At 25.7% G+C, this 24,558-nt stretch overlaps 1 protein-coding gene across 1 annotated transcript; it reads right to left on the bottom strand.

The window, feature by feature from the left end:
• Positions 1-1,536: 1,536 nt before the first annotated feature.
• LOC128951792 (E3 ubiquitin-protein ligase MIB1-like) lies at positions 1,537-22,930 on the bottom strand. The gene is made up of 10 exons (XM_054297065.1): positions 22,881-22,930; positions 22,609-22,826; positions 22,413-22,554; positions 22,087-22,335; positions 22,001-22,026; positions 21,285-21,936; positions 20,671-21,216; positions 20,534-20,601; positions 20,257-20,408; positions 1,537-2,784 (listed from the first exon to the last, which is right to left on the bottom strand). The coding sequence occupies exons 2-10, from the start codon at positions 22,801-22,803 to the stop codon at positions 1,587-1,589; spliced, it is 3,228 nt and encodes a 1,075-aa protein (XP_054153040.1). The 5' UTR covers positions 22,804-22,826; positions 22,881-22,930; the 3' UTR covers positions 1,537-1,586.
• Positions 22,931-24,558: the final 1,628 nt, after the last annotated feature.

Below are 24,558 nucleotides of genomic sequence, written 5' to 3'. Positions count from 1 at the left end.
AGTACTGTATGTGTAATATAATTAATATTGAAGTAAATAATATACAAAACTAATGTAATAATTATGTTATTAAGAGTAATATTTGTTGATATTATATCATTAGTACTGTATATACTAATGCAATGTTTACATCAATATTATATAAAACAACGAGAAATCTCTAATAAAAATGAAATGTTAATATATTTCTCAGATTATTAAATAATGCCTTTTCATACACATGTTTTGCTTGTCTTATACTAAAAGATGTCTTAATTGAGATAAAGTTATTTCAGATAAAGTATGATATTTTAATACTTAAATTGTATGCCTCGCTCACCATTAGCTAAACAAATCAATTATTAGAAAGAAAAAAGTTCATAAATGTTAGTTAAGTAAAAACAATTTTTATATTATAATTATATTATAATGTAACGTTAGATCTCCACGTAATAAAATGTGTATCAATAGTTAACACGTGCAACAATACTTACGCGCTTACAGTTTATTATAAACAGTATATTTTATTTATTAATTTTTTATTTAATAAATTAAAATTATTAATAATCGCCGACACATTAAAAGTAATTGTTTGCGTCACACAAATTTGATACAAACATTGAACAAATTAAATAGTAGTATATATTTTATACACATTATTATAGTAAAATTTATTATAATATTTAAGTCATAATCTTTGTCTTTAAATACTGTAAAATGATTTTTATTAAAGATATGTAAAATCATAGACAAAACGATTGATTGATGTTTTTGAAATAAAACTATCAATGAATTGAACAGTTGGTCAACAAAGCGTAGACATACTGTACTAAAATACTGTATTAATATATTAATAGCTTAACTCATGTTTGTACATAATCTTATATGACCTAGATCAAATATGATCACATGATTTTGTAAATGATTAAAATTTAATTGATACTTGTATTGCCATTTCTCTTTAAATTATATATTTTATCCAAAATTACATAAAATTATAAATACAAAAGTATCGTGGTAAATTAAATTAATAAAAATTCTAAAATTTATTACCATTATATTAATAATTAAATACTATTTATAATTATGATATATATATTTATATTCTAGTTTAAACTTTTTTTATGATAAACCAGAGATTAAGGTTTGTTATTGAAAAATAATAGTAAATTGTATTATATTGTATTGTAATAATGTATTATATAGTTTAGTATTACTTTGGCAAATAAATCAATATATTCAATAATGTTGTCAATACAGTAGTCCACAAAATTGTTCAATAAATCAATAGTTTTATCATAATTTTTTTCAAATAAAGTAAATATATGTTTACAATAATTGTTATAATTATAAATTAAAATATAGTATTTAGCAAGAGTAATTTTTGTTTTCAATAAAAAAATAAATTTTAATTGATTTTATAATACTGTATATTTCAGATGCAACATATAAATGGTACTGTAATTAAATAATGCAAAATTATTAAATGACTAAATATTTTATTTGTTAAATTTTTAAAAATTAATAAATATATAATAAATTACAAAGAGATAAAACAGGACTATTGTAAAAAGTTTAGACAAAACAAACATAAAAGCAATGGTTTGTTAATATAATAAAATCCTTTTCTCGATATTATTGCGACAAATGGGACAAATAGACATCCGGTCGCCACACATCTGACAGGCCCCGTGACCGCACAGGAAGATCATGTTCTTAATGCGGTCCAAACAAACCGGACATATAGTCTGATCTTTAATATCTTGGAGCTGTTGCTGAAGTTTCTGTATATCATTGTTGGAGACATCGCGGGCGCCATTATTCATGATAACCCCTTTCGGTTGATTGATTTGTTGCTGTTGTTGTTGTTGCTGCTGCTGTTGTTGTTGTTGTTGTGGTGGCGGAGGAGCTGTACCTCCACAGCAAACTATAAAAGGTATGACCTGATCAATGTTAGCCCGACATTGAACACACTTTTTCATGAGTGGTGCACATCCATCACAAGCGCACAGATGGTTACACGGCTTAAACAAAATGCTTGATTTCTTGTCAGAGCAAACCAAACATTCTTCAATTTTATTCCTCGACTGAACCACATCTTTACAAATCAAACATTTCTTGACTCGCGGCGCACATATGGCACACGTGGCCACGTGACCACACGGACCAAATATTGTGTCCCTTTTGTTATCAGAACATACCATACATTCTTCTAAAGTCTCCTGTTCTGTCTGTGAACTGACAGATACAGGAGATGAAGGTGCTTGACCTCCACAGAGCCTCTCTTTATAACATTTATTCAAAGTATTACAAAGATTGGGATCAGGACAGAGATCAAGTGGTGTTTGATTCTTCTTATTCTTAATATTCAAATCAGCGCCATTTGACACAAGAAAACAAGCGATCGAAGCGCTACTCTTTTTCTCTGAGCCTTGAGATCCCAATCCCATCAAAAGTTTGCCGACGTCCTGCATGTCTTGTAATTGTCTCAATTGTGATAACGTGTGATGTCTTAATGCCTCATGAAGTGGTGTATCTCCATCTTTGTCAGGTATATTAAGATTACATCCTTCGCGTACCAATAATCTAACAATTTGTGTGTGTTGTCTCTCAACTGCCAAATGCAATGGTGTCTGTAAATTGATATTTTGTAAATCCATATTAGCCTTTCCCTGTTGGACAAGGAGTTCAGCCACTTCTACGTGATTGTTAAGTGCGGCCAAATGTAAAGCCGTATATCCGTCGTCTTTCTTTTCGTCCACAATCCAGGTTCGGGCCAACTTCGACAATAAGATCCTCATCGCACTGTTAATAATAACAATTTCATCAAAAATCAATAACATTGTCTAACACTAACACATATTAAATACTGTAAATAATTATATTTATGAATCAATTTAATAAAAACTGGTTAACAATGGGATATGCATTTGTCATACATTATGTTAAAACATATCAAAGTTAATGTAATAATTGAAATGACAGCAACTTTTATTTACGACTACTATGTATGTACAGTACAGTACAGTATTATAATTATAATAAACAAAATTCTATTAAATATGTAAAACTGTTCATAAATTTTTGTAAGATTTATTTTGAGGAAAACTTAATATAATAAAAACAGAAAAAAGATTAAAATTCATTTGATCTGTTTTATTCATTTGTTGTTGAAATCAATTCCTATAATGTTTCACTGTTTGTACCGGAATTATATAAATATAGAGATTCTTTGGAAAGACATTTAAATGATATCTGAATATATAACACAAAAAAAGATATCAGAGATTGTGATGATATGAAAAAATTGAAAGTTTTGCTTCTTTAAGTCAAAAGAGCATAACATTGAATATATTTACAAACATATTCATAATAAAGAAAACTAACTGATAGATTGACTCAAATTTTCTATTTCTATTCAATATATCTGACAAAATTGTTTTTGTTATATAAATTCAAAATCAGAAACAAAAAAAAAAGAAAGAAAGAGAGAGAGAGAGAGAGAGAGAGAGAGAGAAAAAAGAGAGAAAGAGACAGAAAAAGAAAGAAATAAATAAAGTGATTCTTGTGCTCAGTTTAATGAGCCATTAAGTGATGTCCTTTTCATTTAGAGAGGAAATTGTATTACTATTATTTGAATATTTCATTAATAACTTGAAACTTATGAGACAAACAAACTAGAAATTATGATATAAAAAATATAAATAATATAACAATAATTATAACAACTCATAATAATTTATCAAATATGAAGTCATTATATCAAATATAAAGCTTCAAAATTATGTTTAGTGACACTCAAAGTAGTAAATATTTTTATATTTTCTTTATAAATATGTTTTATATACCATATTTCTCAATAGTTTTTCAAGCTTTAAATTCAAGCACAAAATGTGTGATTAATTATAAAATTTAATGTACAGTACATTGTTGTACTACTGTTTGTAAGTTTTAGTGTATTAATGAATGTTATCTAACAGTGAAGCCAATGACGGAAAGATTAGTTAGAAAGATATGAGAGGACTGTTGGGAAAGAAATGGACATAAAATACACCGTAAGAGACGTCACATCAGTTGTTCAGCTGTTGCCTATGTATGGTGTGATAACTATGAGATCAAGAAAATTATATTTGGGTCCATAGTCTTAATTTGTGCCAAAAAGTCGTTATTCTGTATATCATATATATATGGCTCTCTTACCAAACTTACACATACACCACATCCCGTTCCCCTATAATTTTCATATGAGTCAAGTCTCAAATTTAGTCACTTCTTTACTAGACTTATAGAGAGTGAGAGGTCTTAGAGATGAGTGAACTAAGAATTTCTTCACTGAGACTTAAGAGGTTACAGTTATTCTCAGTCATGAATGAAGGATAGGCTCAAACTAAGGAGTGAATGTTAGAGAGAGAGAGAGAGAGAGAGAGAGAGAGAGAGAGAGAGAGAGCAACGTATACACAGCTGTCTAATGAATAAAACAAAATGCCTTCACTTTATTTTTTTTCTCTCACTCACTCCACACACACATCTCTGACCGCAAACATACAGTCTATCCTAATATGAATTATTAATAGTTGGTCTCTATTTGAAGCAATCATTTTTCAAAGTCATTGGAACTAAATTATTCTGTGAATCAAATGGCAACCAAACTCTTTTTTGGAGTATATATATATAAACTATAAGATTGTATAAAATCTCAAAAAAGTTATAAATTTCCCATCGATTTTACCAAAATTATAGTATAATTAGAGTTCAATCAACTTTCCCAGAGAAGTTTCCCAAAAAAAATCCCTCCAATTTTCTGGGAATATGGAATATTATATTTTCCCTCCCTTGATCGTTAGAAAGAGAAAAATATATTTTATATTATTATACTAAATATTTTGCAAAAAATGGCGGTAAAAAATTATTGAAATATTTAAAAATAAATTAGAATTAAATAAATTTAATGATACTATTTAACAATATAACTTAAAATACAGTTCAACATCTGTTTTTCAAAAATTATAATAAAACGCGTTGTTTAGGATTCAATAGGTAGTGACACAAGAAAATAGATTGCATAGGAATTCCCAGGGAGTTGTAAAATAAGGAACTTTTAGTAAATAAAACGAGGAGGGAATCTGATCTAAACCTAAGTATAATATTTTACTGGAAATTTATATACACTTACATTGTATACAATATAAGTTAGAATTTATATCAGTATAAAAATAAATTCAATGATAAGATAAATAAATGCAAAAGAAAAGAGAAAATCATATTTAAAACAAATCAAAATTGCAATGACTTTAACATTTAGTATATGAATAAAAATAAATGTCTTTACAATAGTAACATCTAAAGCATTTATAATAAACAACTATAATGTTTATACCAATAGTTGTTTATAGTGTAACAAACCATACAGTATATACTGTTCATCACAAAAAATATAATCAAATCAAACTTAAGGTTAGCAATTCTGGTGATAACAACAAAGTGTTGATAAATTTGATTTTTAAAAACGTATTTTAAAATACTTTTTTGTGAAATTATATTATTTACAATATTTTTGATAAAAATAGTATATGAACACAATTATATGATAATGGATTGCGATAAGAAATCTAGATTAAACAAGAATATATGAATCATATATTTTTTTAATTATTAAATATTTTAAGAAACTCTATAATAGTAATATATAATTATTAAATACAACTTATTTAAATATAAAAATAAAATTTAACTAAAAATATTAAATTAAAAAAAGATGATATATAGTAATAGTATAGGAATGTGATTGCTAGTTTAAATAATGAATAAATTTAATCGTTAATAATAATATTTTTTATTATTATAAGGAATATTTCTGTAGTAATTGTCGCTAATGTAAGCATACAATAGTTAAGTAAGAAACTAATGTAAAGCATTTGTAGATATTTATAGACCAAAGTGGGGACATTGAGCACAGGGAGGGTAGCATATAGTAGAAAATACCATATCTTTTCAGTACAGTATAAGTTATTTCTAAAATGAAACACATGTGAGCTTTGGAGGCAACAGTACTTATAAAAACAGAGTACACTTGCGATGCTTGTGCTGAGTATAGTCCCAAATGAGAAAAGTAGACATACATCGCAAACACACCCATAAAATAGGGTCTCCTCATCACATCCCTTGTGTGTGTATATGTCACTCATCTCTTGTGTCGTATCCCTTATAAGGAGATGAGTCAGTGATCAGTGGGCTCAGAGCCTAACACTGCATCCTCCCGAAGACTAACCGTCCCAAACAGTGACTGATTTAGTGTTGTATTAGTGTTGCATTTGACTTCATTCAGTCTGTTTGCTGTTGTGTTTGAATGTATATTAGCTTTAAAACTCTGGTATCAGTTATTTTGCGGACTCAATACTCAATGGAGATTCAATGTCATCACTATTTCATGATTATAACTGTACTGTACTTACTCTACACTACTTTATGCCACAGTATATATAAACTTAACTAAATAATTGAGTTTTAATTTAATTATATTTTAAATAGCCTTTTAGTGTATGTGATTAATAATATGAATATACAGTAAAATTGTTAATAATATTAATATATATATGTGTTTTACTTACTAATAACATAACTGTGAATATATTAGTCAAATGTTTAACAAACACAAACTAATTGGTTTTTCATAAAATTATACTTAATTTAGTTATTATAAATGTTTAATTTAATTACAACTAAATAATGTGTTACATCAAGTGTATTAGTGAAATAAGCGAAAAAGGAAACTATTAATTATTAACAGATTAAATAGATATAAATAGTTAGTTCAAATGTAATTCAATGTTTAACTGTTAACCACTAATACTTTAGTAATAGAGATATCAACATTTGGTATAATAAAATATAGTAACATATAGTCAACAATTGAATGATGAAAATATATGTAAAACGTGTGCCTTTTTTCCTGTGATATGGTATTTGATGGTATGTATAGCTATATGTACTGTATGTCCACCCGAGCCCCATATCTTCTTATACTTTCCCATATTTACGCCATATGTTTGAAGGCTGTATGGAATGTAAAGAAGTATGGAGTTCTGAGGGATCACTTTCAACGGGTATACCATAATTGTCGGCACCAGTAGATCATTGATGAGCACAACAATTATAACATTATATTTTTCTATTATAAATAACTTTTGTTAATAACAAAATTGTAATTAATATATATATATATATATATATATATATATATATATATATTAAATGAAAAATTTTATATAATAAATGATGTGCATTGTTCATTAAACAATTTCAATATTATTTTTAATTTAATTTAATGTAATTATCAATTTTGTCAACTATTTTGCTTCTATAAAATAAACATTACAAATTCAATGTATATAAATGTATAAACCAGGGTCGTCTGTATCAGTTTAAACAGTAATCTGGACACACATACACATACATACATACATATAAACAGTACAAAAATTAATTAAAGTTAACTCATTGTTGTTTAAGTTTATGTAAAGACATGGAATAAAAAGTTACTTTTTTAAGTCATAAATTACAGCAAACTATTGTTCAATGCTTTATAATAAAAGTTAATTTACGAGAAAACTAGTCTTTGTTTTCTATCGATTGTTTTTTCTATATATTAGAAAAAGAGTAAATGTTTTTCAAAATAAAAAAAATGGCAAATATTTTAAACTTCAATTAACACAACAGTACTGTATATGATTTAAAAAAACCAAAACTCAAGAAGGGATGTATGCCATCAAAGATGCATAAGTTATTTGCATTAAATATTCAGACAACGTATGACATTATATTTTAGCAAAAATTGATTTATTTATTCAATACTTTGCTTTATTCGATCATTAAAAAGTGTGTTCAATGCGAATAAAGTAATTAATTAAATTCAATCAAATTGTATTTGAGTGCAGTTTATATATTATAATATAAAATTATCAAATTATATACTTCAATAATAAAAAAGGCAATAAAGTATTCAATATATTCTATATTACACTTACTGTATATAAAATTACTGTTTATACTGTATTGTCTATAATGTTATACATTCTCAAGTATCTCATGTCATACCAAATAAAACAAATGATAAGTAAGTTATAACATAGAAAAAATCTACAATCAATCAGTATATATGATACGGAAGCCATAGTCATCTTTATATCAATTCATTACAATTAATCCAATATTATGGGTATAGAAAACAAAATCGTTGGTACAGCTTATCATTTGACAATTTATTACAAAATCAATATAAAAATTGTTATTTTCACAAAAATAAAATACAACACAAAATCATAACACACTCACATAAAATCAATGGAAAAATCATTAGATTTCTGGGCTATCGGTTTCAAAAAAAAACATTTTTGAAAAAAAGATAACTTTGTCCACTTATAAAGTATTTCGATTAATAGAGTGCTAACGCTATAATACATTACATTATTTTTTTGTTGAAAAAATGACAAAATATTAAGCAAACATAATTGAAAAAATCTCAATATATTTAAAGCAAAACTTGTATACTAAAGATAATTAGTTATTGTTTGGATTAGTTTATTGTATAATTGCCAAAATATCATGAAGTTTACACCCAAATAAATTTAATGTCACGACCAGTTATAGTAATAACTAATGTCTATATGTGTCTATGCAATCAAATGAACTGAAATAGAGACCAGTGTTAAGCAACTAAAAGAGTTAAACTAATAAATGTTTGCAGCATTTCCTCTAATTCTTGTCTTTCTTTTCCAATAGTCTCTACCATAACATCTCTCTCTCTCTCTCTCTCTCTCTCTCCCTCATACATACACATACTCACTCACTCGCTCACTCAGTTACTCACTCACTCACTCAGTTAGTCAGTCAGTCTCTCCAAAGGCATCCTTTCCGGATTCGTGTGCCAGAAGCACATCAATGAGTACATGCGCTCAAACACTACTGGAGCACATCTGAGAGCTGTTGTAATGTCATATACGCTAACATTTTGGTTTGTGATAAGAAAGCCCAACCAATTCTCGAGTTTTTGAGACATTTTAGACATAACTTTATTTGAATACATAGTATAGCTCTCATAGCGCTCTCTCTATTCATATAAGCACTTATATCTCAAGAATATTCTGATATACATTTTTGAAGAAATGAGTCAATAGTGAGAGCCAACCAAAAGTGAACAACACTTGATTTTTTGGGAGTTTATACTACATTAATAAATTGAGTGAAAGTAACTGTAACTGTATGAGTGTTTGGTGTTTGAGGTTTTATATGGTATACAAACATAAGTATATATATATGGCAATGGGATTCCTGTTACTCTGAAAATTCCGATGTGTGTGCGCTCGGATCAAATCAAAACAAGTAATAGTGTTCAACAAGAAATGTATTTATTATCTCATATTTACTATACATTTGCATTTCTATTTGCTATCACTATATAACAAATATATTTTTCAGTTATTGTTTTAAATGTTTAATTTTAAAGTAAACTTGTTTTATATTCACTAATTTTGTTGTTATTATTATTGTTGTTAATTAAAAATGTTTGTGTCGAAAACATTACTAAAATAATAATAATATTTTTAGTTTATCTAACAATATAAAAAACACAAAACATTAATAAATATTGTTTATTTAACAATAAAATATTGGATTAATTTTTAAACTAATTTGATGTGAATTATAAATGCGACAAATATTATGATTTATTCATCAGATTTTATGACCAAAATATTCAAATTACTTTATCAAAAGTCATAAACCATATATTATTAGATTTATTTGTAAAAAATTACAATTATTTAAACAGTTAACAACAAGTGCCCTTTGTTTAATAAAATATTAAAATTTACTATATTTATAACAACTAACTGTGAAACCATAATTTAGTGGTAGTTTATGTCGATATTGTTTTTGAAGTGCTTTCAAGATATTTGTAAGAATAATTTTCATAATTAAATGTTATTTTAACAATTAGTATTTATATAAATAATAATTTTCTTATATTTTTTAAATCTAATTATGTGACAAATATAGATACAATATATTTTTAAAAATAACTTTTAAATAAGTTATATATCGGTATTTACAACATATTAAATAATGCAATTTATATAACTAAATTATTATTGCAATTGCAAATGAAGTAAATATTGATAATTAAATGAAAATCTATTATACAGCATATAATATTTTATTGTTTATTTAATAGACTATTCAATTAATATATTAAAAATTACTTTTGATAAAATAGTTTTAAAAAATCACATTTGCATATTTTACGTGTTGTTTGTGTTAATGTTTTAAAATATAAAATGTGTATATAAGGGACAGGTATTTATAATATTTGAAATTAAGTTTAGTTGTCATACGAAAGGGAGAAAAAAAGAAAGAAAGAAAGAAAGAAAGAGAGAGAGAGAGAGAGAGAGAGAGTAAAGAAGAAAATTGAAGAATTTAGTTAAAGGAGTCATAGGAGTCGATCCAACAGAGCATTGGTTTGTCTGGTAATTGAATCAAAGTGTTAGACAACCAAATAAAGTCAGTGAGTGTTTGAATGCTTGTCTTAGCGCCGGTTGAAATCGGGCCAAATGTGAGTTTGTTTTGTTTGCACTTAATTGTCGACAAAACAAATGATACTAAACTATTTGGTCCCCTTCAACCAGCTGTAGTCGGGCATCAATTTGCTGCTAATTCAATACAACTATCATACCATACCATACCATACCATACCAACTATCGATGTCTGTCTCAATGGTAGGTCCACTGCCTAATCAACTACAGTCACACCAATTCTTATATCAATTTTTATTTCCTTCACTAATTCTATGGTATGCTATGTTATGTTATGCTCTCATTTTTCATAAAACTTTTATTTTTTCGAGAGTATAAAAAACGAAAGAATTTGTGTCGAAATGATTATTTGGTATGAAATAAAAGTGAATTTTCTTATTCAATAATATACCGTATATATATATATATATATATATATTGTGTGTGTGTGAGAGAGAGAGAGAGAGAGAGAGAGAGAGAGAGAGAGAGTGAGTGAGTGAGAGAGAGAGAGAGAGAGAGAGATAAGCTAAACATCAAACAAATATATATATATATATATATATATACAGCTCTCATGTCTTACTATTTTGATAAAAAAATCAATGGATGAATAAAATAAGTAAAAACATGTTAACACTAAAAGTCATCAAATTATTTGACACAAAAGTTTTAAACTTATTGTGAGAAGACTGTCAATGTTTGGCTCTATGAAGAAATCATAAGACAATCGGAAATCCTATTTTTGCTGTCGACGACACAGTGTTTTGCAAACAATACTAACTTATTATTATATTTGAAATATACGTCAAAGAGTCAAACATTTGGAAATAGCAGTATAAGAAAAGTACAGGAATTACATGATCTATAGCAAGAGGTAATTCACAATAAGTGTGTTTACTTGACCCTCAAGGCATAAGCACTGGTAGTTCGTTATCAATGGCATATTGCAAGTGATGTAAACTTTTGGTTCATTAAAATTACCGAATAGTGCTAAACATATGATATGTTTGTCAATAGTAATCATAAATAATTCAATATTCAAATATAGTTCATAATATATTCCTTATAGCATATGACTTATAACCTTCAATTGACTTAACATTCAATATGTGTTTATAAGTGACAAATTATTGTGAAAAACGGTATATTGAGTCACAAAATCAAATGAATTAACACTTTTTTTGTGTCTTTATAAATAATAGACAGAAAAGTAATAATGCAATGAATGGAGAAAAGGGATGGGAATTAGGGTTTGATTGAATGGCAGGAGAGATGAAAATCAAACATACAATCAATAGTATGACAGAGCATAGGCTGAGTTCAGAAAATAATCAACTTTTGCTTTAACACCAACTTATTATCGACTCGTGTATTAACGATATGGCATAAAGTGTTATTAAGGATAAGTCATACTATAAGAGATTCACTAATTCTTAACATACATTGCAAATGGATTGGTGTAACAAAAGTGAGAGTACAGACAGTCAGCAGCACTGGTATGTTATGAACAAGTCTTAAATTGCTATTCGACATATGGACACCATATAAAATAACACAAACTTTGTATACACACTGTCGGGTAAGTTATATATATAATGCTAATATACTGTTCAATACATAAGAGCAACTGTGAGAGTATTGCCATCAAAGTATTGAGACATACATTAGTACTTAACATTGTCTCATAAAAACATTGCTTAGCATTACATATATCACACTTTTATTTATATATAGTATTCAATGCAAACTTTTGCTGTGATGCTGTATAAAACAATTGCTTATATAAAATGTTCAATAAAAACTAAAGTGAATATTATTATTATTATTCTATGAAAACTAACCAATTATTTTATAGCTAACACAATATCGTTGGGTTAAACCATTATTGCATCGATTCTGTATAGTTATCAAAGCATTCAAAGTGTATTAAAGTGCAATACAGTGGATGAATGGCAAAGAMATTAGCAAAATATAAAGTACTTTAGTATCGAGTATTTAAATATTAAAATTAAGTCATTTATCATTAAGGCATCTAAAGCTGGATCAAATCAAAATCCCAAACCACTATAAATTAATTATTCAACTAAAAATATTATAACTATTTAGTTTAAATTCTAAATAATTTTTAAATCAGTGTTCAAAAATTTATGTATTTTTGTAAAATTAAATTCAAAGTTTATTAAATAAAGTAGCGGTAGTTTTAATATACTATTATATATTAAATAATAATTGAGTATTAATATAAAATTGTGTAAATGTATAAAAATTATCCATTCTTCATATTATATTATCATCACATAATTGATGCAATTTTAAAATTTTAATTCAATGTCTACTATACTTTAATTTTAAATGTATTTAAAAACAAATAAAAATATTTTTATATTGGAAACTATTTTGACTTTTAAGCCAATTGGGACACACATTGTAGTCAAACATTAATGGATAGTCTGAAGTCAATGTTAGTGTTAAGACTTATTGGCCGTTCTCTATGAACAACACATACTATTAGGTCCTGCAATGCTTATGGTATATGGGATTCATTCAATTAATTAAATACATATAACACTATCTAAACAGTGTTTCTAATAATCATTTATTTGGTCTAACCGTAAGCCAAATTGCCAATGAATACCTTAGTTTCGAACCCTGTACTTCTGATACAAATTTTAAGTATACAATACTAAGTGAGTGTAACCTTAAAAGTATGCCTAAGAAAACTTTATAAAGTAAATAAATATCTAGAATATTCTAAATAGTAAAGTTAACAATATATTTAAATATTTAAACAATTGTGTAACAAATTCATAACCAGAATATAATTTTTTTAAATCTAAATTAAATTGATATAAGATTATACTGTATTTATAAAATGTTTATAGTTTTTTAAAAACTTTATTAATGCGTTATAACATTTGTAAGATATGCTTAGTTCATATTCTGTACCATTAATTCTATTAAGAAATTTTAATTAAATTCAAATACTTAAAAATAGATATTATTGTATATTATGAATGAATTCTATTATTACAATATTGTATATGAATATAAAATAAATTATTGAACTAATTAGACGTTTAATATTCACTGTAGATTGCTATAATAATGATAGACTAAATACAAATAAAACTACAGTATATATTTAAAAATTATTAAAACATTTTATATACAAATGTATTTTATAATTAATGATATTTGAAAGACAAATGTGTTAATAATAATAGAAATAAAATGGGTGGAAATTTACAAAATCAACAGATATATAGTAATTTGAAGTAAATAATAATAATAATATAAATATGAAATAAGAAAATGCATTGATAACTGTAGTGAGATATCGATTAACCAAAACTCCCAAAAGTAAATTTGCAGAAAACTATGTGTGACTTGAATTACAAATTTTTGTCAGTTAAAGTACAAAGTATAAGATAGACAAAAATGAGAGACTCAGTGAAAAATGCATGAAAAATATGTGAAAAGAAAGCAAAATATCAAAATATAAGCCAATATTATATATATGTATATACAGTATATACCAGTATATAAAACTCATTGCTATTGAAAGTATAAGTTTAGAGTAATTGGAGTGCAGATGAAAGCGTTGCCATAAATTACAAAACACTTTTATTGTCGATTCAATTGTATATTCAATACAACACTACCAGTACTGGTAATATTGCAAACCAATGGACACACAAATACATTATTCTTATATTAGTTTGCATCAAATTGCATAACATTTTTCAAGTTTTAAAATTACATTTATATTTTAAATAAATACAGTATTTTTATAGTTATGTCGTATAATTTAATAAAAAAATTAAAATTTACAATAACATGCATCTGATAACAATATCTACTAAATTTTTTATAAACATTAGTGTTTCAGTGACCAGTTATCACTAGACGTGAATTCGAAGTTATATTAAACAATTGATTTATCATATAAAGTTAAATTGAAAAATTTAAATTTACACATATTATATAAAACTAAAAAAATATGTTTAAGCAATAAAAATTTAATAGATATTAATTATATTTTCTTATACAGTATAATAATTTATCATAATAAATTACAAAAAGTAACAAATTAAAAAAGTTTATACAAAATATTTTAAATTTATAAACAGATAATATAAAATATCTAAAAACGTCATTAAATAATGACTAGATTTTAAAATTTCACAAATTACATGATAAATTTTTTTTTAATTTAATTAAATTAATATTAAATTTAATGATAAGTATATAAAAGTAAACGTTATTAAAAAAACAATTTTAATAAACACTTTTAAAAAAGAAAAAATAGACTGGATTTGTCTTAATAAGAAGTTAATGTTATTAGATAAGTGTAAATATAATAAATAATATAATGTGATTATTATTATACAGTAGTATAACACATAGATTATATTAATGAAAATTATTAAAAATTTATCATCAAAAATTAATATTAAAAAAGTATTTAATCAAATATTATAGAAATAAAATTCTTTAAAATTCTAGATATATTTAATTAATTTTGACTAAACTCATGAAAATGATAAAATTTATTTTAAACTTTACTTTTTTATTTTATTTATTGTTTACTTTAGTTTTTATATAAGTAATAATGTACTTCAATATCAAAATATAATGTTAACTAAATTCTTAATATGACAAGACTTTGTAGATTTATGTCAAATACAATTCTAATGATTAGTTTAATCACATAAAAATATAAATAATGAATGAACAGAAAATATATTTAATATTTTATTGTCAATGGATATGTTGCTAAATGACATTAAATGCTAAAAAACACAAATTGTCAAAAAAATTAAAATTTTCCGATAAAACTACTTAACATAAGAACAACAGCAAACAATGAATTAAATATACTGTATATAAAGCGTTATATAATTACACAAAACAATATAAACATAGAAAAAATAAAATTTACAATATTTTATTTAATATATAAAAACAATATAAACTTGAAATATAAAACCCATAAAATATATTGTATCCCTTATTTCAATATAAAAAGCATTTAAATATTGTAAACTCAAAACAAAATAATGGCTAATAATAAAACTGAATAATAAAAGCAAAATAGTAATAATAATAATAATACCCAAAAAATAAAAAGTAGAAATAATATAAATATTGGATCACCAAATAAGTAGAAGAAAATTTTACATGCTACTTTATTTTTATATAATACTTTTATGCGTAACTTTAATTATATGATAATCGCTTATTATTACACATAACTAGTAGCCTTTATATATAAAAATTTTTACTAAAATTCTTAAAGTATTAACACTAACTTATTTGATTAAAAACCAATTTTGAGTTTAACTGCATATTGTTGTAAAATTATATAATTGTACATCTGTAAAAATTTTTTTTATTAAGTTTACACTTTAAATACTAGAATGAGTATACATGTTAATTTTTAAAAATTCTTAAAGTTTGAAACGCAGAAAATATGGTTAAATTTTTTGACAAAAAAACTTATTATTCATATAATTACCGTTATATATATATTTTTTTATTTTACTATATGAAGTTAAGTACTGACAAGTCCATCACTAACCTTCATTATTACAAACATTTTATATTTACTTTGTAATAAATTTTACTTAAATAAAATTTATTGTAATTTTTAAATATTTTAGATTTTTCTTTCATAGTTTAAAGTAAATTGTCGCCGAATTTTAATCATTTGTATAATTTTTGACATGTAATACTACAAATGATATTACCATAAATTTTAAGTTTCTAAAAGTTATAGTTAATTTTTTTTCCTTTCAAATTTACAACTAAATGTGTTTCAAATAAATTATGTTAACATTTTTATAAAATAATTTTTTACTTTATACAAAATTCAATAATTAATAAATAAAATAAATACAATTTATTTACATTTTATAATTTGATATAATCATTATTCAAAAATAACGTTAACATATTTTCTTATTACTTATTTGCAATACTGAGAGTTGATTTTAAAATTATTAAAAATATTTTTGAATACATAAAACAGTATTGAATGCCAGAATATACTGTATATACTGTATATACCGTATATGTAATGAATGATTGTTTACGAAATAGATTGGATTACTTGTCTCAACAAATGGATTGAAACAGATCTCATTGTTGGCAATGATATATCTGCTAATACTTTAATACTAATGACAAAACCAATTTCCTTATAAGTATATATATATATATATATATATATATATATATAAATGAAAGACACAAATATAAATAGATATATAGAGATGCTGTGACTTAAATTGTATTATACAATACATTATATTTATATATATATTGAATAAAATTACATTAAATCTAATAATATCATTTTATAAATATAACTATTGTCTTAAAAGTCAATATATTTTTAATTATTTTTTTAAAATATAATAGATTTGTATATATATAATAATAATAATAGTAAGATTAATAACTATCATTAACAGTTTCCTACAAATATAAATAATAACAATAAATTCAGCTTTAAATTAACAGAAAACAAATAATAAAATATTAAATTATTTAAAAAATTTTATCATGTTTTAATTATTAATACAAAACAACTCATGTTATTAAATAAATCAATATAAATATATTTAATTTATAACTAAATTAAACATTAATAACTAAAAATGTACAGTACTTGTCGTTAATTAATATCATATTATAATAAATCGTAACATAAAATGTTTACTAAAAATTATTAATATCTTTCAAATTATATAATGTTTTGATCATTTATATAATTATGTTGTCATCTTTTAAGATATATTACGGTAAATGTATTTTTTGCATATTTTTATTTCTATTTACATAAATATATATAAAAATTTGTTGTAATGGTTATAACCAAAATTTCTGTTTTTGTTAATATATTTTCTTTATTGATAATTTATTTCTAGCATTAATAAAAACTTACCCAATGTTGAACTTATAAAAAAAATAAATTTAATTTTTAATAACTTTTTACGTTTATTAACATTTACATGAAATATATATACTGTATATACCACTGGTTATCATTCAAGTGATTTCTGATTACTTTTGATTAAAATGCACTGTCGAAGCTTATGGTTTATTATAATATATTTCATCTAGCTCAAATACACTGCTACATATTAATTTTAATTTAGTGGTATATTTTATTTAATATTATATAAAAAAGGTTATTAAATTTGTGTATTATAATTTTTTTGTTTTTTATCTTGGTCAGTTTTTTAAGTAAGGGACCGTATAATAATCGTGATATCGCCTGGTATATACAGTATATTATAGATCATATAACTTTTTTAACATAATAAATTTAATTAAAAAATTTTAATTGTCTATTATAATTTAAAAGTTATTATGTTTTAAAATTTAATCATCTGCAACTCAATATATTAAGTGTCATATTAGTATTATAACCATTTATATGACACATATTTTGATAATCTATGTAATTTATAAACTACTATAGTAGTATAATAAGGTAGTATAATAATATCACCTTGTTATTATCACAAGTTATTTATATCAATTAAATGTAAAAAATGCCTTTCATATAAAATTTTATTTTGATATAAATTATATCTAAAAATAATATAACTAAAGCAAAGCAATGAGCAAAACAAAAAATATTCAATCATTATTCAAATAAAAAGTATTATTAAATCAAAACAAAGTATAAACACAATATATTTGCTGTAAAAAAGTAGTAATGATTGTTAAGTTAAAAGTATAACAAGAGTGAGTGAGTCATGCATTTGATGGTTAGTCCCATATGAATGGCTAATACTGTATAAAGACAAACACTTTTTTCTTCATTTATTCAGTTGTATATAAAGAATAAAATATATGAGACAAGAGTTTAGACATAAGGAGAATAACTGTGTGTGTGTGTGTGTGTGTGTGTGTGTGTGTGTGTGTGTGTGAGAGAGAGAGAGAGAGAGAGAGAGAGAGAGAGAGCTAACCATTCAAATAAATAGTTATTCTTCTGATGCGGAGATAGACATAAGTTCTTGTTATTGATTTCTGTGTTGGGTTTAAAGTAAAACACATTAATAACAAAATAAACGCTAAGACATAGCAAAACAAATGGTAATGCCGTTTGAGGAGGCAATGGATGCAATGGATTGCCATTAAAAAAGTGCTACAAAAAAGTTTTTTGTATTGTATGGCAACATATTATGGTCTTATAGTTTAAGAATAAGAAGAGCGAGAAATAGCCTATTCTTGTGTTTTGTCTGTATTGACATTCCGTTCAAACAATAATCTTAATGTCAGACCAATGCGCACAACCATTCAATCGATCCCTTCTCTGACACATAACATTCAATGGGCTACTGATGCTCGACTCRTGTATGAATGGTAGGCTAGTTGTGTGTCATAAATACAACAAAGTCATAGAAAATATATAAGAAGCCAACGGTTCCGAATGGGATCCAATCAGATGAGACACATATGCGCTAACTGTACAGTAATACAGTACTTATATAACTGTATAACACATCAAAAGTATATAATTAAATGTTTGCTTTCAACACATGCATCACAAACATTAAGACATAGGATTAATATACAACAACTTCTTTTTAACATTAATTTCTACTAAATAATGTTATATAGAAATGCAATAATAAAGTTACCAAAAAATATTGTATTGGTATTTACAATAAATACGGGAATTACAGCATTCAAGTAGACAATAAATTTGAGATTATATCATAATTTCGACTAAAAATTATAGTGTTTTCATACGATAAGTAGTAAATATCAGTATATAAGCAAAAAGTAATTTAAAATTTTTAAAAATACTCTCACATAATATAAGTTATAAACCATATTTATCGTACATATATTGTGTATATATCATTGTCATCATATAATGGTCATCTAAAATATAAATTTGCAAAAATGTTTTGTATTTTGTATGCTTCTCTGTATTTTCACTCAAATATATGATATAAATTAAGCCCTTAGTATTCAATGGGATGAGATATAGTATGTAGTTATTGATCGAAAAAAGTTAAATTCACTTTTTTCTTTATATATTCATAAAAGATCGCTGATGTTATATTATATGCGATATATTGCATATATTCACCACAAATGTTATATCAAATGAAAAAATAGTAGCAATTTATATAAGCTTAGTATATATTGCGGTTACAATATAGAGAAAATAATCTTTCAATTTATTAGACGCTGAGATTCATTTTAAATTATATTATATAATACTACAGTACAGTATATACAATATAGTATAACAGTATTCACATTTTTCTTTTTATATATTTTAGCATATTTTATTATAAATACTTAAAATTATAAAACATATACCGGCATACTTAATGTAAGTGATAAAAAATATTGTTAACAATAATTTTAACATAGATTTCCGCTAATTGACAATCAATTGTAATTAAGCAATAATTAATTGTGTGATCAAACTGGCACTACAACCAATAAAACACGAATACAACTTATAGTAAATATACAGTATATCAATGAATTGCACTAACAATGCGGTGAAGTACTGGTACTGTATATATGATTATATGAGAAACAAATTGAAAAAAAACAAAACTCAATCTAATAAACATTTGTTGTGTCGATGTCTGTGTTTGAACTCAATTTAATTAAAACACTAATTACCTATAATTGATTACAAGTGAAATAAATATAAATAAATAGACATACCTTGGATTACCCCGAAGTGCCGCGTGATGTAAGGCATTAAAACCATTATTATTAGTTAGGGTGATATCGGCGTTGTTGTCGAGCAATAGAGACAGCATATCATCGCGTTTTTTACTAATCGAGTCATGTATTGGTGTATCCCCTTCACAGTCCTATTCAATAAAAATTATTACATTTGAAAAATATCTGTTTATTTGTTCAAACCCCCCCCCCCACACACACACACACATACACACTACCGGCACTATGGGCATCAGTTTTGTGATCAATGACTTACCTGTAAGCTTGCATGACATCCCAATTCCAACAATGTCTTAACTACATGAACGTGACCTTTATTGACAGCTATATAGAAATTTATAAATAAATATCAATAAATAAAATTCAATTTATTTATTGTCTGTTATTAAATACCTATATGTAATGGTGTTTGTCTTCTTTTATTTCTTGCATTGAGATCAGTTCCTGCCTGTGCTAATGAAGTGATAACTCCAGGTTCATCACCAAAAGCCGCGTGATGTACGGCTCGATCGCCATCTTTGTCCTCAATCTCGACATTTGCATTATATCTGAGAAGTACTTTAATGACCTCTGAGTGTCCATTTTGCGAAGCGGCCTGAAGTGCTGTATGACTTGCAAACACACCGTTAACATCGATGTCCATTCTTTTTAGTATTTCTTCACAATTCTGGATGTTTCCATTGGCCGCTGCTTTTACTAATTCTTCGTTTGGTTCCCCAGAAACATGCGATTCAAATAACTTCTTTAAGATAGTACTCAATCCTTCTCCAGACGCACTAACAACTGATCCATCATTAGATACTTTGGCGACTGCAGCCGGATTATATGTCCAGGAAGTACCACAAACATCCACTTTTAAATCATTGTCGTGATATATTTGCTGAACGCGTCCTATTTTACCTAATGTTGGTGCCATTGCTTCAGCAAACTCTCCGTGACCTTAAGAAAATCAGTAATTATTTTATCAAATTATAGTTTCACACAATATTTAAAATAAATATTCAAACCTTTTTGTAAAATTTTAATTCTTTCGAGATCTGAACAAATTTGAACCAAATCTCCCACAGAAAACTGTATGTTTGATGTATTAGATGTTGAAGCAGTGGCTACCTGTGTGCCCGAACCACTAGCAGTCACACTATTACTTACTGGTGAAACTCCAGATGCAATATTAAGGTTAGGGTTCATTTGTGATGACAAAGCATTACTATTTGAACCAACACGTGTAAGAACGGCCGGATTGAATGTCCACTTATTAGTACTCGGATAGAGAACAACAATATCATGGTCTTCATCAATGCCGACAACAGTTCCAGTTGTACCCAAGCATTCAAACATGCCTTCAGTCCAACCTCCGTGTCCGTGTTGTAAAGACTGTACAATTTCTAGATCCAGGTCTACATTAACCAGATCTCCAATTTGAAATCCATGAACACTAGAACGTCCGGCACCTAATTCTCCAAGAAGTGGTAAATGATCCTTATATACAGTATGTCCTTTAACATCACTAACTACTTTTAAATCAGCCATTCCCTCAAATCCAACTCTATAAAGATTTTTGGCGCCGTTATCCCAAATAACATAAGCAGCACTTCGAGGACTGGTTGCACTCCAATCCTGGATTTCAGTAACTTTTCCTCGTTTACCATTTCCTCCGTCCTGTTTAACAAACAACAACTTAGTTATAATATAATTATAACAATAAAATATAACAATAAAATACCTGATCTTCCCATTGCCAGTCAACACCTGTTAATTTAAATCATATATAAGTACAGGTAATCAAATTAAGTAAAAAATATGACTAACCCCTGACAACTCTAGCGCCGGGAAATATGCCCTTCACTGCAATCTTCTTGCCCTTCCTTCGAGGCTCTATAAGAACCCTTTCATTTCCGGGATTAAGGATTCGATAGAAACGGTGTCTTAAGTTATGTTTATCCGAATGATAGCAAAGAGAGCACAAGTCGTAGTTCGGACATTCGGCACATTTCCAGCGGATCCCAAATATAGGCGACTGTTTACAGAAGTCACACATCGCTCCTTCGTGTTTGACACCTRTTGGTCGGACATTAAAATAATTATCAATAAAAGTAATTAATGAATTCATTTAATAATATTATCAATCAACAGACCAGTGGGTGCGCTGTCAGCTATCCTCAGATCATAAGCACCTAAACATCTATAGTTAGCAGCCGTTCCGTTATCCCATACGACTACTACTTCTTCAGCCGATTCAAAATTACGAACTGTTCCCAAATGTCCTTCACCGCCATCCTATATATACAATCATATAATCATATCATTCAAAACAATTGATCCCAAACCTACCTGTTTAGCCCATTTCCAATCGTTTGAGTTTCTCATAACTCTGGCGCCGACACCGCCTTCAATACCAACATTTCGAGGGCCGGTATGTGTCGACCCATAGATACCACTTGTGGTCAACAATGTTCGGGTATTACCGGCGGCCACATTGTCATCATTTAGAGGCGTTATATTGAGATTCATGTCATTCATTGCCATCTTATCGGATCATATGTCCAGACCTAATGTATGTCCACTTTTATTATCATATATTTCAGTCAATAAACTTCACTGACCTTTAAATCGGTACTAATTTGTTGTATATTTTAATCGGTTATAAAAATAATATTTAATTCAAAAAGTTATTTCATAAATAAAACATAATATTATTTATTAGTTAACAACTAATTGTTAATAAAATTAAAGATTTATTTATAAATATATTTCAATTATATAACAAATATAACAATCATTTAAACTGACAATTGATTGATTGAATCAAAATTATAAAAATAAATAATTTATCGCAAGTTATATAATGTTGTTATAAATAAATACAAATACTCTAAACAACTAATAATTGCATTCAATTATATTTGAGTCAACACCTCTAGCTTTTAGTAATAGACGACAGTAAAGACCTATAAAATATAAAATAATAATAATAATACTGTATTTATATTACATTATTATCACTGTTAGACATATAGGCTATAGATATATCATAATCAGGGTTTTAAGAAAATAAAAGCCTGCCCTGGCAATGCCCAAATAGATGCCATAAATGCCTGGCATTTTGGGCATCTATTTTATTTGCCTGCCAATTTAAATTGCTAAAAAGCAATTATATTTATAAAAATAATGTAATTTAATGTTTTAACGTGTTAATTAAATTTACAATTAATTTACTTATTTCCAATTATATTACCTTTTAATTAAAGGTATACAAAACAAAAATACAAGCAAATATATTATAAAAACAATGTTTTATAAATTAATTAATAATATAAAATTAAAATAATAGGTGTCACCACATGAAAATAGATGCCCAGTGCATGGCAGAGGCAGGGCAGGCATTTGGCAAAATTGGCATCTATTGTTTATGCCTGCCATTTTTAAAACCCTGATCATAATAGAGTTATAGTAAAGTAGAGTATAGAGTATACTATAGAGTCCACAACTTATATTATATTTAGAGTTATATAAGAGAATAATTACATATATTATAAAAGATATAAAAATAAAACAAATTTTCATAAATAATATTATTAATAAATTGATATATATATATATATATACCTGTATATATATTAACTAACACAATTAGTAGTTATTAAAAACAAAAATTATCAAAAAATAATAATAAAATTATTCAATTGTTCAATCATTGTTCAATTACTGAATTTTTTTTATGTGTATTAAATGCTTTTTCCCAAAGTAGGGGTTAAGAAAATATTGGAAATTAATATTTTAATTGATATATTTTAATATATTTTATAATTTTACATAAATATATTAAATTTTAGATCAATTGGACCAATAATTTTATAGTTATTAAATAAAATAAATTTTGATTATAATGGGAGGCATACAAAAAAATCAAACTTTAACCCCGGATCAGATCCACACTTACCTAAAAACATCTACAGTATTGATAATTATAATATCACAAAAAATTGATGACAATTGATCCCAGGGACGGGTGTTTTTTGGGGGTCAAAGTTTGATTTTTTGTATGCCTCCCATTATAATCAAAATTTATTTTATTTAATAACTATAAAAATATTGATCCGATTGATCTAAAATTATATTATATATTAAAATATTAATTTCCAAAATTTGCTTAATCGCGCATGCTACTTTATCATTTTATTAACTGCTCTATTGGTTGATCCCAATATCTATATGTAAAGTGTAATACTCATTATTATTATTACTGTATTATTATTATTATACTGTATATAATCCGTATAT

The sequence above is a fragment of the Oppia nitens genome, unplaced genomic scaffold (assembly GCF_028296485.1).
Source record: "Oppia nitens isolate AA-2021 unplaced genomic scaffold, nextdenovo-longstitch-racon4-pilon3 scaffold1_pilon_pilon_pilon, whole genome shotgun sequence".
In the NCBI taxonomy this organism is placed as follows: domain Eukaryota; kingdom Metazoa; phylum Arthropoda; class Arachnida; order Sarcoptiformes; family Oppiidae; genus Oppia; species Oppia nitens.
The sequence above is the reverse complement of the archived record's forward strand: the minus strand, read 5'-3'. Positions and strand labels throughout refer to the sequence as shown.